This window comes from Chlamydotis macqueenii, chromosome 2, assembly GCF_036417535.1.
Source record: "Chlamydotis macqueenii isolate bChlMac1 chromosome 2, bChlMac1.mat, whole genome shotgun sequence".
NCBI classification, from domain to species: Eukaryota; Metazoa; Chordata; class Aves; order Otidiformes; family Otididae; genus Chlamydotis; species Chlamydotis macqueenii.
The window spans coordinates 131,456,009-131,473,623 of NC_141557.1; the positions used below are offsets into that span (position 1 = coordinate 131,456,009).

At 38.0% G+C, this 17,615-nt stretch overlaps 1 protein-coding gene across 1 annotated transcript in view; it reads left to right on the forward strand.

Moving 5' to 3' along the window:
• The window catches only part of ZFHX4 (zinc finger homeobox 4), a 149,655-nt gene that overhangs the window by 27,957 nt on the left and 104,083 nt on the right, over positions 1 to 17,615 (forward strand). Inside the window, exon 3 of the mRNA XM_086740945.1 lies at positions 1 to 14. This exon is cut by the window's left edge and continues 489 nt beyond it. Within this exon, the coding sequence (XP_086597071.1) occupies positions 1 to 14 (14 nt within the window). The remainder of the gene's footprint in view (positions 15 to 17,615) is intronic.

Sequence of the window (17,615 nt, forward strand, 5' to 3'; positions counted from 1 at the left end):
TGAAACTGTACAAGGTAAGTCAGTGACAGCAATTTCTGTCGCCACCAAGTAGACTAGGCAATTAACCGTTTCAGTGCTAATCAAGCAAGACTGTGATTAATCAGCAGAGTAAATATTTATTGAATGTGCACATAATCGAACAAAAACCATGCAGGGTAGTCAGGGAGGAGTGTTCCCCAGGAGTTGTGTTGATTCACCTGAGGGCCCGTTTAGGATGCACTTTGCGTGAACACGGGGAACATACTTTTTTTTAAAAAAGTTCTCTCATAAGAAATTACTAGAGGGCTTTTTACACCTCTTATAATCTTTTCAGACTTTATCCGTTACATTTTGCTCAGAAGCTTGATGGAGCTTATGGAAAATGATGATTTTTCCATACTGTGCATAGGGAAGGAGATAACTTTCTGGTGTATGTATTTGTTTGCAGTCATAATCTATCATAGCCAAACTGGTTTACATTGGTATTTTCAGTAAGCACATGCAATATGCCACACTATTACCAAGGATATTCAAAAGTAAGCACTGTCATCCTTTTGTCTGCCCTTCTTTTCCAAGCCGGTAATGATTTTTCACAAACATGAAAGGGTGTGGTGTAGATAAATATGTTAGTAGAATGGCAACTATATTTTTGTCTTTACTGGAAAAAACTATGTGGATATAATGAATATGTGGGAGTGATGAATACCATTTATTACACAACTTGTCATGACTTTTTCCAAACCCTAATTATGGGGTAACTTATTTTCTGCAGTGTGTTTACTGGATTGGCTTGATTGTCTTGGTTCATGTACAAAATATAACACATTCATTTCCAAGATGAATAACTTTGTAACTTATTAAAAACTTCTTTTGTCTAGGGGATATAAAAATTCAGGAAATATTGCAAACCATTAGTCACTGTAACAAGCTCTAAATATGATTAGAAAATCCATTTTGCAAGTGTTATCTATTGATTTATACTAGAAATCTGTGATAACTAAACTATCAGGAGTCATCTGCTGATTACAGCAACTATGCTGGTTTTCTAATCATGTTGAAAATGTGTACGCACAGAACAAATACAGAAAAGCCTCAGCAGACCTCTAGTTTAAGCAAGAAATAACATTTTTCTGGTGTTCAACCCTGTTCAAATGGTTGTCCTGAGCTAGCACAGGGTGTATAGGCAGTACAGATTTTCATTTTATAGCCTGATAGTTGTAACCTTGATGGATCTGCTGTGGACAAAAATGGCAGTAACACAAGATCAGGTCTTAAATGATCTAAGTTAAGAATAGTTTGATCCCATCTCTTTTTTTGAGTGTTAACCTGGATTATTTCAACGCTCTGTTTTATAATGCCACCAGTTGGAGAGATGCTGCTGCAAATCGTGTCACAGATAGGAATGACAGAATGGGAGATGGCTTTTCTCAAGTGGCTTCACTGCCAAAGCTTTGGAGACTGTGGAAAATAATATACCAGTTGTTGTCTTTTAAGTAAAGCTATGGGCATAGCTATGGAGTTGCAAGGTAGAAACTACCTACTCAAAACAGCACTGTCTCTTCACTCACTGAACCTGATCCCTAGAGAAATCTTTGTCAAATATTTTTGGGTTTGCAGCATGTCCTAAAAAATATTTGATTTAACATACTAAGGCAGAGAGTCTCAGCTCTTACCCCTCATCACTGAAAATGTCCTGCCTCTGAATGTGCCTCTTTGCCAGATCCTGGTTAGATCGAGCAATTCAAGTAGCGCCTATGTGATGCAACTATCATACATGGCAAACGACTGTTGCTAACCATTTAAGTTCAGTCTCTGAATCAGTTAGGGTGAAAGACATCCCAGTGGAGAAGGAAAGCATAAGCTCTTAGAGACCCTCTAAGCTTCATGTGCTACAGAAGGATAATTGGAAGTGTACTGCTGGTAACCACAGCGTTGCAAGTCTCCTAATACACATATTTTTAAAGACTTGTTGATAGGATGCTAGTGAGAATCTCAGCTTTTTAAAAAATTTCTGTCCCTCATGGCTTCTTAGAAAAGCTTGGAAATCTGAACCTCACTAAGCGTAGCAACTGTCAGAAAGCTGATATCACGTATGTGTGCAGACACAATTTTTATATAATCTCATTTTAAGGTTAATTTGAAGGAAAGGAATTACTTATTTAAAATATCAATTGGGGTATTAATTGTTATTTTTTTAAGATTTGGGGTTGGGACTACTACAATGTGTACCAAATAACTAGAATTTTATAGATTTGTGTGCTTTATAACAGAATGTAATGTCTCTGCACATCACCCAGAAAACTTTACTTTTAATTGTGGGTGTACATTAAGACCTCAAGGTGGAAATAAATGAGATTTTGAAAGTCAGTAAAGTTATCTGCTAGCAGATTTGATAGTTTTGTCAGGTCCTGGTAAAACTGTTGACACCAAGAGAGTTGTAAACTTTTTTTTCTCTTGATACATCAGATAAACTTGTAGAGCACCTAAGGAAAAAAAGAACATTAATTTGTATGAATAATAGATATATGCCTTGGGAGCGATATCGAATATTCATGAATTGTGTTTATATTCAAGCAGCTCCTCTAACTCTTTTAAAATGAAGGTGCTGTGAATATGGTTTGGCAATAAAAACTTTAATACTAAAACCATCTGAAAGCACGGAAAAAGAATCTGTGACTTTGTTCCTTTGCTTTGTCAAGTACCTCGAAGCTTTTTCTTTAGTCGTTTATATTTTTTTAAATGTTATTGTTTTATGAATTTTCTTTTTATAAATGTTGCCATAACAGCTTGATTTCTCTTCCTGTGCTCAACTATTGATGGAATAAAAGGATGTCTTTTCATAACTGTAGCTTTTAAAGCGACCATGAACATCAGAACTTCTCTTCTGAAGCTGAATAATTTTAGGCAGTACTGAAATGTCACTTTTAGAATTAGATTCTAAATGTGGCAAAGTGAAACCTTTAGCTGTTTTCTAAGTTAGTTAAAAAAGAAATGGCTTGATTGCTCCTTACAGAAGTGCCGTATTCAAACGGTGTTGGTAATGCAGCTGCTAGGAACCAGGACAACGACGGCCTTACCTTGAGTGAACTCAGCTTGGCCTAAATGAATTTCCCAAAGACTTACATTTGGAATTGTGGAGCTCGATATTAGCAAATGAAACCACAAAAGAGTTGCAAGTCCTTCGCAGCATCCATCAAGAAGCATTCAATGACTCCACAAGTAAACAGAGAAAGCCTCTATAGCAACAGAGTGCATTTCCATTCTGCAGGAGGAAGTGTTCAACTTCTGCAGATTTGGGAAGCTGAGGCAGGACAGTGATCTGTCTCTGTGGATATAAAGTACGTATAGCTGGAACTGCTTTTAAGGAAGCCATTTTGTAGCTCAGTCAAATAGCTTTTGATTCAGGGAACCGCATATATCATATCCTGTGCTTATAAAATAGTTTCCAAATACTTCTAATAAACACAGAAATAGGATAGCCTTTTTGCAAAGTAGACTGGAATGGCTGAAAAGAAGTTTTAGTTAGCCAAGCAACTGAATGATATGATCAATTTCTAATCACAAATAAATATTTGAAGTTAGTCTATCAAAAGTATTATTTGATTAGCTGATAATAGCTTTAATAGACATAACTTTTATATTGGATATTTACTGCAGTTTACATCATGTATGCAGCTATTTAGGAGCTCAGGGGAAGTGACAAGCAGCAGTTAGCAGACTAGTATTCAGCTATGGGAAAACTGCTTTGATTTTCCCTTTATTGACAAAATATTGATTCATAACACTATTAATGCTCTGATCATCAGTTGAATTTGGATAGATCACTTTCCCGCTTGTGTTCTCAAACAGCGAAGATATTACCCAAAAGGAGTGACCTGATTTCAGTTTAAGAAGGTTAAAGGTTAAAGGTTAGCTCAAAAGCATCATCTGCCTAGATGCTTAACTTTAAACTGATCAATTTAATGAAAATCTGTTTTGCAGATGGTGTTTTAATGTCTTTGGCAGGATTTAGGCAGCTTTAACATTAGACGTATGCTAGTAAAAATTATTTCTTTATTTGACCAGAACAACACCTTTTCTTTTATGTTTTAAGGTAAAAGGCATGTGGGATATGGTATTTTGGCAAAAGACCCAGAAGCAGAAAGTGTTGATGATCTTTCCATATGGGCTCAAAACCAGAATACCCTTATGTCTATTGCTAACGATGACTGAAGAAACAAACAAAGCTGTATTCATTTTTTTACCATAATGTTTTACTTTGAACCCATAAAAAAGAATTTCAGTCAGAACTGTCCTTGAAGAAGGCTAGTCTTCTTTGCTTAGGGTGGAATGTGACAGCATTAACATTTTTAACCTGGCAGAGCATGCTGATTGTCTCTTTCAGACATTATATTTGTGTATCAGCAGTATTCTTTTTCCTACTCACAAACCAAGTAGTAATTGTATTACTTAGCTTTAGATACCATAAATAATAAGGCAAATTAGTCAATTCAAATGGTAGGTTTTATCTGATGGAGGTTATCTGAATAAACAAAGAATTAGATCCTCAGGAGTGTAAAGCAGAGCTTTGTATTTATGTCTTCTGAGAATCTGGCACTCATAGTTTTTGCCAAGATAATTAAGTTTCAACACAAGCACGTCTGTCTGTTTTCAGATGTATGCAATTCAATAGGAATTTCTTGGGCTGCTAATGCAATACTATTATATGTTAGCTTTGTAATTAGCTAGGACTCTATCCCTTTGCTGAAATGCGTTGTAATATTACACACACAAGCATAGCTTGCATGTAGCAGTCATGAAAGTGGTACCCTTTGTTTCATATTGGCCTTCCAACTTTTTTAAAAAAGAGTTTACAATGAGCCTTTGTTTTGTCCACAAATGATCATAAACAGCTTTCTAAAGAGCCCAATAAAATGAGATAATCACAAATGTATAACATCACATAGTGAAAGGGTGGAAGAACAAATGGGGCTTTTACTATATTTTATAGGATGGATTTATAGTCTGTCCTTGGGTCACTTAGGGCCAAGAATTTTCACGGTCAGCTGCTTGGTCCTGCTAGCTAGCATCCTCTGCAGGAAATGCAAATACCGTGCAGCACCTGCTCTTCAGCTGGGGTCATGCATGCTTTTTTAAAGTGAGGTGTCCACTTCTCTGCTGGTTCAAAGTCAAAAGCTTAATTAGACTAGCTTTTTTTCTGCATCTGTCATCAACCAAGCAGAATAGTCTGTCTGGATTCCGTAATGCTGTTTGCATATTTGGATTTTAAATCAGAGGGATATTGAATGCTTTGCCCATCTTTATCACGTGCAGGAGGCACAAGTGGGATTTAGTCCTTAGGTAACTTTTAGTATAACAGTTCCCCAAGGAACACTGCTTGGGTTTTTCTCATTATCCTTGTTCTGGATGAAAGCATCGTTGTTAGGAATTAACAACTGAGGTGGGGGGTGTGAAGTATATGTGTACAGGGACGAATGGACTAACAACCTCAGTCACTTTGTTTGCTTTAGTCTGTTTGGCATGAAATGTTGATACTTGATCAGTTCGGAATTAACAGAAAGTCACATTCTTTTCATTTCAATCGTCCTGCACTAACTTTTTAATTTAAAATCAAATATCCTAGATATGTGCCAGTCCAATTATTGAACTGTCATTGTCCCAGTATGATGGTAAAAGAGGTCAGGAGATTGTGCAGCGTTGATTTGCATAAAAATCATTGTGGAAAGGAAATTGGAATATGCCTGCACATCTGAGGAGCCAAGAGATGTTTTGCTTAATCTTATTCTTCTTGTTTGTTTTGGTGAAGAAAGCTGTCTCAGCGATAAACAAAAGTTATTCTAATTTGTTGCTAAACATAAGCCTCATGATAGAGGATATTTCAATTTTATAGTACTTTCAGGTTTATGTTCATTTAAGGTTTTAAATGTTTTATGAAATTTAGTTCCCACTGGAAGTTTTAGTTACTGTAATTCAGATTATGCTGTTGTACTTGCATGTATAAAGAGAAACGAGTGTTCAAAGGAGACATTGTGCAGACAGCTATACATAGTTATACATAACATATGCCTACTGTATGTACTTATACCCTATAGACAAGTACATTTATTAAAAAAAATCCCTACAAACTATTGTGGACTAGCAGAACACTATTTTCAAGCCTATTTTTTAAATTTAAATTTAAAATATAATAGTAGAGAAATAATTTTCACATTACATATCATGTATATTTAATTTGATATTCAGATGTTATCTGGCTCTCAGATAGTCCTACATAATGGTCCTTGCAAAAAATAACATGCATTGTATTCAGCTGATGGTATACTGCTAAAGCAGAAGGTACTCTCAAATCCTGGTTTAGAGAATCCCCATGTTCTTCCATTGAAATGGTGCTCAGGATCCCAGTCTGCCTTCCATCCTGGGTGAGCATGTATAAGGCTGCCCTTTGAAAGGAGTCTGTACCAGACTATTTGGACATGATGGGCAATGCGCAGCCTGCCCAGTGGTGCACCAACCAGCTCTTGCAGAGCAGGAAGAGAGAGCAAGGAGAGCAAAAGCAGCATAAAGAGAATGAGCTTCATTTATTCAGTATGCTCAACGTGCAAAATGGCTGTATAACAGCTGGTTTTTGTGCCTGGAGTTCTTTCATTCTGACATTAAGAGAAATATGTAATTATTTCTGACTGAGATTCAAAGTAGAGATGCAGTGTATAGTGTATGTGAGAGTATTATGTCAATGCAAGTGCATGTGTATATGTGCATAAACAGATTGCAGCGATGGATTTAGCAGCCACTCCCTCCTAGCCTTGCAACATAGATTTTCTTGTTACCCTTAGGAGATTTTAGCCGATCTTACACAACGTACTACAGGTGTCTTCTCTAAAATTTGTAATTACAGTTTACCAGACTCCCAGGTGGGAATTTTCTTCTCCACCATCTCTTCCACGTACTTAAGAATGAGCATAAAAAGAAAAAAAATAAGACTGAGACATAATGGGGAAGTTATATTTTGACATGCGTATGGGTACTTCAGCTTTGCTGTTGCTTTTGACAAATGATTTGGGAGAAACTTTCCCCTGGTCTATGCATTTGTCAGTCCAACCAGACAAACTGGGAACTGTAGGAGGGTGGTGTACTGTTAGGGTTGATGGGAATAAAACCTTAAAGACCTAAGTGCAGAGCTGAGTTTTGGGCTGTTTGATACTCAGCTCTCAAGACTATATTGGCTCTATATGTGTCTGTCTTGCTAGAGAGACAAATTAATTTTCTGCATTTCTTTTTTTTTTTTTTTTTTCCTTTTGAATATCGCTGGAGCAATGCTCCAATCAGATTTTGTAAGGAAGGCTAGTGAAATGCTGAGTAGTACTGATTCTGTTGATTTTAACAGAATTGGGCACAAAGCAGGAGACATATTTTATGGGATAAACTTCCATGTGTATATTTGTGAGCAAAATACAATGCAGTACAACAGGAAATAGGTAGTAATTACATTAAATGTGGGTAGGGTTTTTATGTTAATAAAACATAAATTACAAGTCATAGCTTATAATATTTTTTGTTCCTGATGGTCCATCTGTTAGGCTGGTGTACTTAACACAGGCAGATAGTGCAGAATGATAATCGTACATTCTTGTGCTGATATACAAAGAAAGTGAAGCTTTGCTAAGAAGCCCAGGACCTTCGCTTTGTGGACAGTCATGAAGGAGGATGTCATGGAAATGACCCCCTTGGTCTGCAGCAGAAGGTGCCAGCCCTGCAGTTCTGCAGCAGACAGATACACAGAGTATTGTGCACTATAGCCTTGGGGGAAACTGTATGTGCTACTCTCCCTGTGGGAGGGAAGGCATTAAGATAATCTTTACCTTTTAAAGGCAGGGGCCATTGACGAGAACAAAAAATTGAGCAAAGGTAGTCCTTGAATGAAGTGTGTAGATTCCCATGCCTGGGGCATCCTACTGCAGTAGCAGTGAGAAAACCAGGAAAGAATGGTTTTGTCATATATGAAGAGTATGAGCAGTACTCGTTGCTTATATGCATGAGTAGAAAACTACATATTGCTAATGGGAACCATGAATGGTAATATACCAATCATATTCCAAGAGTAGGTATTTGACTATGTGTGTTGCTTAACAAAAAATATCTTTTTTTTTTTTTTTCTGTTTAGAACTGTCCTAGAGTGTTAATCAAACCACGTTATTAACATGATTTATATGTCTAAAACACATGAGTATATAACTATTGGTTTATTGCCAGATTGTATGTAGGCAACCTAGCATACAGGGACAGTATTCAGGAGTCTATCCAAAGAAGAGTGTTTGTTTGTAATCTTTTGTTCTCCCTTGTAAAGTCTCCCAAAAAAGAAGAACATATGCCACTTCCTTGCACTGTTCCTGGAGAAAAGAACCATAGAGCCACCTCTCCCCATAAGGACAGCACAGAATCTGCTGTTCAGGGATAGTTTGTGCCCAAACTTTTTATAGAAAAATAGGTTACCCTTACTCAGAAAAAGTTCAAGGTCCATCCTGTTGTGATGACCCTGTTTAAAACAAAGGCTTACAGTGGAAACTCTTCCTAGCAGAACTTTAGCAGACACTTCTAATGGTCTGTATCATCTAATTCTAAAGGTATTTGACATGTGTGGAATTTTTCCATTGATATCTTAAACTTGAGATTGGGCCTACAGCAGTCCTTGGCTGGGGGAGTGGAGGAGGTCAATTGTCTTCAAGCTGCTTTATTAAGAGGGAATATGTTTACCATGAGAAATCCTGAAAATTTGCAACTGACTCACATATCACACCAGGTATGACTGATGTTATCCTTATGCTAAATTTAAAACTTTAGGTTCTACTGGCAAAAGAGAAGGAAGGGCATTTCTTCTTATTCATAAAATTACAGAATCAGAATATCTAGAGTTGGAAGGGACTCATAAGTATCATCAAGTTCAACTCCCTGCTCCTTGTAGGACTACCTAAAATTAAACCTTATGACTAAGAGTGTTGTCCAGACACAGCTTGAACTCTGACAGGCTTGGGGCTGTGACCACTTCCCTGGTGAGCCTGTTCCAGTGACTGACCACCCTCTCAGTGAAGAACTTTTTCCTAATGTCCAATCTGAACTTCCCCTGATATAGCTTCATACCACGCAAACAACAAAGTTCTTATTTTCTATGTAACCTAGACAAAAATTTGCTCTCTGGGAAATAGATTGGGTAAAAAATACCTAAGTTTTCTGACTGAATAAACACTTTGTGAATGACCAGAAGCTTGATATCTTTACAGCTAGAATGATGAAACAAAGTCTAAGGAGGATCTTGGTATTCTTGCTCATTGTGTTTGCTAGTGATGAAAGCATGGAAAAAGGCTTGCTTTGCTACTGAAATGAGACAGCTTTTAGTATCTAGATGTTACTATTTTGGAAACACCCTTTGGCATTTGCAGATATGTACGCAACTAATGAATGACTGGAAATTAGGAAGAATGAAGCTGGTAGAAAAAACGAGGCCAAACTGCAAGTGTTTCCGAAAACCTTATGTTCTTATTTATCCAAGAACTTCTGTGACTCAAAATATTTGACCCAGGAGGAAGCCAGGACCCTGCTGGGATATATCAGAGCAGGATCTTCTGAAGTCAGCTCTCAGATGACAAAGATCATGGGCCACAAAAAGTAGTTTAAGACTAATTTTACCAAATTTCTGACTTAGAGTCATTGGGCACATTTGACAGCACTACTGTATTGGCCCCTTGAACCAACCCTGTTGCACATGTATCACAGAAATAAGTGTTGTACCTAAGTTGTGGATATCCTTTGCCAGTTTTTGACTTGCTAAAGTAGCCTGATAGGCGATGATGAATTGGATATGCTGTCAATGTGCTCTGTCTCTCGGTTCCTATACCCACTGGTATTTCTTTTAGCATGTCAGGCTTCACCAGTATCTTCATGATACTTGAATTTCTGTGGCCTATAGAACTTCAGGGATGAAAATCTTCAGAACTAGTCATTAGGACTCCTGATGTATATTTTTGATAAAGAGCAAATCCTTTCTCAGTTAGACACTTTGAATTTTTTTTTTTAATTTCTTGAAAAACAAAAAATAAGTTTGTGAGATTATCTATAACTCAACATATTACACATAAGACCTGGATCCCGAAGTCTTTCTAGGATGTGTCTTTTCTTTATGAGTTCTCCACTAAGCAGCTAAAATTCTGTGGCCTCAGCTACCTCAGAAGATTCAAACAGATGATAAGGTTTACCTAAAGCATTTTGGGGGATACAAAGGACAAGAGCTATGCTGGTTGTGAAGAGTTGTATGTATGTAATATTTTTTATGATAAGGAAGAGAGTTGAGCTGGTAATCAATAAAAGGAGAACTCTGAAATCCCGTGTTACAGAGTTCAAGCCTGTATCCCAGTTTGCTCAGCTTTTGTGCTCTGCAGATACAAAGGCTTTGTGCCTCATATGCTCACAACAGGAACTAAACAAATGTCTCCTTTAGTTCTAGCAGTTTGTCCTAATAGATTTAGAAGGTAAGCTCAATACTATCTGGACTAGGAAACAGAGCATGGCCTTGGGGAAAAAGAAAATGTGTCTCTAATCGAGCAGAGGTGAGGGAGAGGTTGGCCCCCAATATGTTTGGGAGTCTAAATGGACCTTATAGAAGTGTAATTAAGCATACCACTTAATTTCTTCACATCTGTCAAGAAAATATCTGTCTTTCTGTCTGCCTATATTTATCTGCACATGTGCTTAATACAGTGTCTGTTACTGGGAAGAATAAGTTAGAGATGCAGTCTGAAGTTCATGCTCATGAGAATTTAGAGAGAAAAATATTATCCAACTCTAGTGTTAGGGAGGAAGTAGCAGTTGCTGGAGACTGGTTTTCTTCCATAGAGGGTGCAGTGTGGGGAAGCAAAAAGACAGGTGTGTGTACTTATAAAAGTGTACACTTCCCAAGAGCATAAACAGAATTTAAAACTATGTGTGTCCATACATACCCCAGGCTGCTACTGTCACCTGCTGTAATACCGTACAAAAGTCTATATATGTTGGTGTTTGCTGTAGTAAAGGTTGGATTTCCATTTCTGTTCTAATTTCCTTCTCCTGGTTACTCATAGTTTTCTTACAGATGCTTTTAGGGCTGAAATTATCAGGATTTGGTCTGGGTATAAATAATATTTCCTTCTTCTTTGAACCTGTTTCCAAGTCACTTAATCATGAAATGCCTTTCCATCTTGTCCTAGTGAAAAATACTGCATTGTAAACAAAGTTAGTTGAGTGCATCTCTTGCAGTGGCGGTCTGTGAGAGACAAGAATGCTGTTTTAGAGGCAACAACAAATGAGTAGGCCAAGTATGCAATTCTTGTCATATCACAGCAAATTATATTATTAGTCCACCTTATTTAATCTCTTTGCTTTAGACTGGCTAGCAACAATTGCTTCTCAGAGCAGAACAAAAAAAAACATTTTGGGGCAAATATGGAATAACATTGCTCACATAGGAAAATTCTTTTTCTTCCTGTATGTCCTCAGGTATCTTTTTTTTTCTTTTTTTTTTTCCCCCAAAAGTGGTCTTTGGGTAGTCTTATATGTACACAAACATCAGATTAGTTTATAAACCGAACTCTTGGCTCAATCACATGCAGTGAGAAGGAGTTTCACAGGTTAATTTAACCTGCATATAAATGTCTCAGCTTTCAAAAATTTTTGTCATTCGTTTAAGTTATTAAGTTTTGTTTGTTTATTCATCTGATAATAGAACAAAAAGATCATGTGTTCTTACTTGCTTTATGATCTTTCTATATAATCTTTATATCTTCAGAATAATCTTTATGATTATTTTATGAATATCCTTCTACATCTGCTATTTTTTTCTTGAGATATACAGATATTTCAGAACTGAACAAATGTTCTCAGTGGAGCTGTATGATCATACTGTCCCATGGCTGGTGCATCCAAAAATGTAATATGCTTTAAACAAATCCTGTTGCATTCTGTGCTGGAAATATGTTGCCTTTCATTGCATGTCTCTTACCATGCCCCCATTCTTACTGATGGCCAAGTGTCCTAGAATAGTTACATTTAACTTAGACACCAGTGAAATGTTTGATTGGTTCAAATTATTCCTTTTACCATATATTTTCTTGGATTTATTTGTCAATACTAAATTTCACCTGCATGCTCAGCTGGCTTTAAACCATTCTGACATTCCTGATGGTTCTTCAGCTGGTCTTGACTGGCAAGAACTCTTTTACACCCTCTGCAAGATCAGTTCTAGTTTGATGTTAGAAAACCCAGAGGTAACTTTTGTTCTGTTAAATGGCCTGTTAGTTCCTCTTGCTTGTTTTCTGTCTCTGTCAGTTTCTAATCTGTGATTTTTTTGCCTGTGTTAGGCGTCTGCATCAAGTGGCTAGGCCACTTCTTGCTTAGTCAGCTGAGAGGGAAAAGCTCCAGCTCTGAATTACCTCATGGAAGAATTCATTTCCCCCTAATATTAGGAGACTGAGGGAAAGAAGCATCCAGCTTACCCCTGTGCCATATGGCCTTTCTTTTCAGACAGCTTCCTCTTGTTGCTTTCCCATGTTTATCACTATACATAGTAGCTTGGGGTGCAAATACCCGTAGGCAGTTAACTATTCACTGAGCCTGAAGAACAGAGATAGCTAATTAGCCATCTATCTGCAAATATTTACCTCAGAGATTCATTTACTGGTGCAAGACAGAAGATCTTGTTTCTGCATGTGGACTACAAGGCTGAGGCATAACTGAAATGGACTCTTTGTAGTGTGCTCATTTTATACTGTTCAGGGCTAACTTTAATGTATTATTGATTGTTATTAACATGGACCATGAAATACAGATGGGATGTCTGTAGTGCTTGAACTCATACTGTGGGAGCTGTGTTGACTTTTGGTTTGTTCTGGCCTTCATGCTGCTTGACATTAAAAACTTTCACGTTAGGGTTTAGAAGAGAAAGAAATACATAGTAACTAAGTTACCCCATATGTAGTGTGAAGTAATGTCTAAATATGATGCCATGTGACCTCCCCATCAAGTCAGCGCAAAATTTGAGATGAAATACTGGTTTCAGAGTAAGCCAGGAAGTTCCCGATTCCCTATGTGAATATATATAAATACTAGTTTAGGGCAGTTGCCACCTGAATTTAAATTAGCTGTGCTACCTGCCAATGGTTAAGGAAGTGCTAAAAGTGGAAGGATTAGGGGTCTGATTTTCAGAAATGCTGAGTGCTAGCAGCTCCTGTTGATGGTGTGTGTTTAGCATCCTGAGGTACAAGGTCAGGCTCACACAGTGACAGGTTCCTCTGTGGTGACTGCCAGCCTCTGTCCTTGCACAGCCCTCTTGGCTGGATGTATTGGCCAGTTTGAAATACACAAAAATTACATCAGAGGACCAATTACTTCTGAAATGTTACTACAGAGCTCTCTAATACTGTGAATTAGTTAAAGCAAAAGAGGCATGTGGATATACATTTATCTTGGCTGTAGCTCACTGAATATTTTTTCACAAAATTAGGCTTGAAATACTTTAGATTCTCCCCGCTCCCTCTTTCTGGAAAGTTGAAGTACATAACTTGTTGTTTTTTCCCCTTTTTATTTCCTATGCCCCTGTAAAATGAAATACTTCTAAATGGTTCTCACTATCTCCAGCAGTTTGCATCTTAGAATAGTTTACTTCTGTTTGAAACTCTTAAATAGGGTATTAGTCATTGAAGAAAACTTGAAATAAGGAAACGTATGACAAACACACAGTCACAAGACGGCCCTCTCTAACCTTGGCTCAGCTCCCTTTCTGCCATTAATGGAGCAAAAGAAACTGGAGATTTGATGCAACTTCCCTGCTACGGGGTGGGCAGGGTGACTCTGCTCATGTCAGGGAGTCCCCGGCTGGCAGAAAGCCATCTGTGTGTGCACTATCCTTCCTACGGCACACCACACAGGGGATGGAGAAGGACCGGGAAGGGCAGGAGCTAGAGCGCATATTTCTCATGTGCTCACCTTGTGGGGAGCCTGACTGGCCTATGTCAGGGTGTTCTGGGTTTGATGAACTGCCGCAGTGGTTTAGTTGCTAAAACATATACCAGGCTCTCATTCACACACCTCATCCCCCAACTTTTCGTCTAGCAGTTAGTTTTTGGTGAGGATTATTTCCTTAGTTTGGCACAAAGATAAGATGTTCGGCTGCCAATGGCATGAGCAGAGTCCGTGAGGTATTCTCTTTAGTAAGAGACAGGTCATATTGTTAAACAAAAGTCTAAACATTTGCAAAGATACAGGAAAAATACAGGGCTTTTACTGCTTATATGACTTTTTATCCTCTGCAGAACTTGTTTGAAGCTTTAAAAAAACCTGTTTGTTTCCTATTAAAAAGGTGATGAGAGGAAAGAGACAGGAAGGATATGGGCCAAATCTATCTTTGTTGTAGTACTGCTGATCTCGGTAGTGTTACTCAAAGAATGGAGCTGGCCCAGGAGTTTTCCAAAATGACAGTGTTTCCTAACTCTGTCAGTTGACTGGGACATGGGTCTCCTGTGGTTTGGCTACTGTGGTTTGTCACTACTGTGAGAAATTATCCAGTTCAAAAAGTTCGTTATTTGGGTAATTTCTTGCTGAAATTGATGGTTACTGTTTCTGTTTTTCTCCCAAAGTTTATTTCTAGGATTTTTCCATTTGTTTCTGGTGCTCTAGAGAAAAGGCTAGTTACAAAGCAAGAGTCAGAGACACTGCTCAGCAAAGACGGTGTGAAAAAAAGGCGAGGATTTGAATTTGGAAGTATTTTGCTGAAACAGCTCCCCTGTTTGATACAAAGTGTACATTGTTAGAATGAAATCCACCCCTTAAATATCATTTATGGATCAAAACAGGTTACTGGGTATTGATAACCCTGACATACTTTGTGAGCATACACACTAGCTCACCTCATCCATAGCCTGTTTCTCCTCCTAAATTAATCCACATTTGTGAGCATTTTTCAGGCAGCTACTATATAAAACCAGAAAGCCTCCACCCTGAAAGGCCCCAACCTGTCAGAAACATTTCCTCTCTTGCCTCAAGCTTGGAATTTCACTCCAAAACGCCAGCTCCCTCGGGACTGTGCATAGTGTCATCTTTGCCTTGTGGTTTACTCTCTGCAGCCTCAGTCGCGCACACTTAGGGCCAGTGTTTACCACCTCACTGCATTCTTCTTCTTCCTGCTCTACCAACATTTATATGTGTCTATTTTCACAGTGCCATCTACATCTGGAACGATGTCATTTCTGCAGTACTTAGCCCAATTTCACTCTTGCCAAGCTCCTTTATTTTTTTTCTCTTTTCTGCCAATAATATTTCCCACTTTCTCTTGTGTATACATGTGTGAGTGTTTGTGTACATTATCAAATATGCATTTCTAATTATTTAGGATGAGTGGGATAAAGGTTTTATTGTCTTGAGCTTGAGTTGGCTGTGTTGTTTTAAGTAATAAAGACAGAAAAAGGTATGCTGACCATCCCACAGGAAACTAGCATGCGTTTTGAACCTCTTGCATATTTTGCATTAGGAAAAATATGTCAGAAATTTGTAGAGTGCTCTTTAACTGTATCAATACTCTTTTTTCATATGGCTGCATGTACCAAGCCAAGCTCCACTCATACTAAGGGGAAAAACCACCGCTGTGACTTTGTGACTAATATATTTAAAAAATGTCTTACATTTTTCCTATAATAGCTTTTCCATACATAATAGTGTTTCAGTTTGAAGGTCTGACATCTCAAGGCCTATCAAAGCTGAAAACAAGTGCTAGCATTCTGTTGGAAAGCTGGAAACTTCCCACCTTTAGTGCTATAAAACTCCTTTTTCAGACTCACAGATCACAAGATTAACACATCATTGGTAGAAGGCCCATCTTGGGCGTTGGCCCAATATAATTTGAAAGGAAATTTTTCCGTTTGAAAGGAAGCAAGGAAAAAAACTTGATGGTGGTTTGCAGCAAAACCAAACTAATGTCAGCTGATTTAAGCTATCTGGGCTGGGGGAATTAATAATAACTACTCTTGGAGACAATTTTGGGTCTGGTTTCCAGCACAGACACCATCTTCTAGGACTGACTTGAGACTTCTCTGTACACCATGCTCCTCTACCTTTCACATGACAGACAGAGAAGGGTCAGAGCATTCTCTGTGAAGGATGCTGGACCTGTGCTGGGTTCACACTGGCAATCCAAAGTCTTCTATATGTCATCAATAAGGTTGGGAGGCCAGCAAAATAGAGCATACAAGAGCTCCAGACCTTGGTCCTTCATTCTGTTTTTGGCATAACCAGTGGGGCAAATAGAAATAATTATTTGGCTATATAAAGGTGTCACACCAGGGGTCTGATATTCTCAGTACATATCTCAATGAGACTCTGTGTTGTCGTTTGGAAAGGGTTAAGATTTGGCCCAACTCAAGCAAAAGGTAAATTTCCCTTGATGTCGGTGGCACTAAGATTTCACACATGACACTGTTAAATCTATGCTATATAAAGCTTTGTGTATGTGCATGTGTATATAGTATGTATCACAAGCATGTACAAGTGAGTTTCTGTATATTTTAGCCAATTTCATAAACTAAGTGTTTTAAAACCATCTAATATGCAGATGTCTAGAATGAATGAACTAAAAAGTCTGGATAGTGGTAAAGTATTCAGAAAATGTAATGGGGGCATGTTTAACACAACTGTAGTATTGAGAGCTTTTGTTCCATTTATCAGGTGCCTTTTTTTTTTACAGGCAGTTACATCAGTTTTCAGCTACAAATGTTTTATAATGTAAAACTGTGTAAAACAGACTGAAAATTGTGAAGTGTAAGAAGAGATAAGCTGAAGACTTAAGTGCTTTGGGCTAACTTCTTTTACCAGCTTTCAGAGATACAGAGGGAGGCTGTATTTGAAACTCCTCATCAGAGCAAAATGAACGTTTTAGCATTCTTGGACATAATATCAGGCTAACATGCTCCCTGACTGACATCCAGTGCATACTGTATAATTTCCAGCTTGCTTCTCTGAGTGCCTTGAAGATTACATTTTTTTTTTAATGTCCCGATATTAATAACCAGATGTGATCTTCTTCCTGCCCAGGGGTCAAGCTAGCTGGCCAGGTCAGGCTGTTTGTCTGTGTGCACAGACTGTGAAGTCTATTCAGAATGACAGGTATGAGGGGGGGTGGGTAGGGTGTTAACCTCAAGACCACCAAAAGGGACTTCTCCCTGCTGGGAACAAAGACCAGCAGGAGCTTCAGCCTTTTTCAGTACTCCTGGGATTTTAACCAAGTGAACAAAAGATGATGCACAGCTGAAGAAATGCTCTTCACAACTGATACATAATTTAAGATGTTCAGTTACAAACAACCGGATATGTATTTGTGATTTCATTTGAGCACAGTCCAATTATCTGCTGTCAGTTAATATTTTTGTATGTGTAGTTTCTATGTGCTGCTTTGTATGTTGAGAAGATGCTCCATCGCTGGTTTCGAATACATGCTAGCCTTGAAAATAGCCCTAGCACTTAAAGAAACAGCATTAAAACACCAGCAGTTGCTATGGGGTGTTTTGTGTCTTCTAGTTAATTTTTGCCAGTCGATGTGTAGAATTATTTTATAGTGGATAGTATGA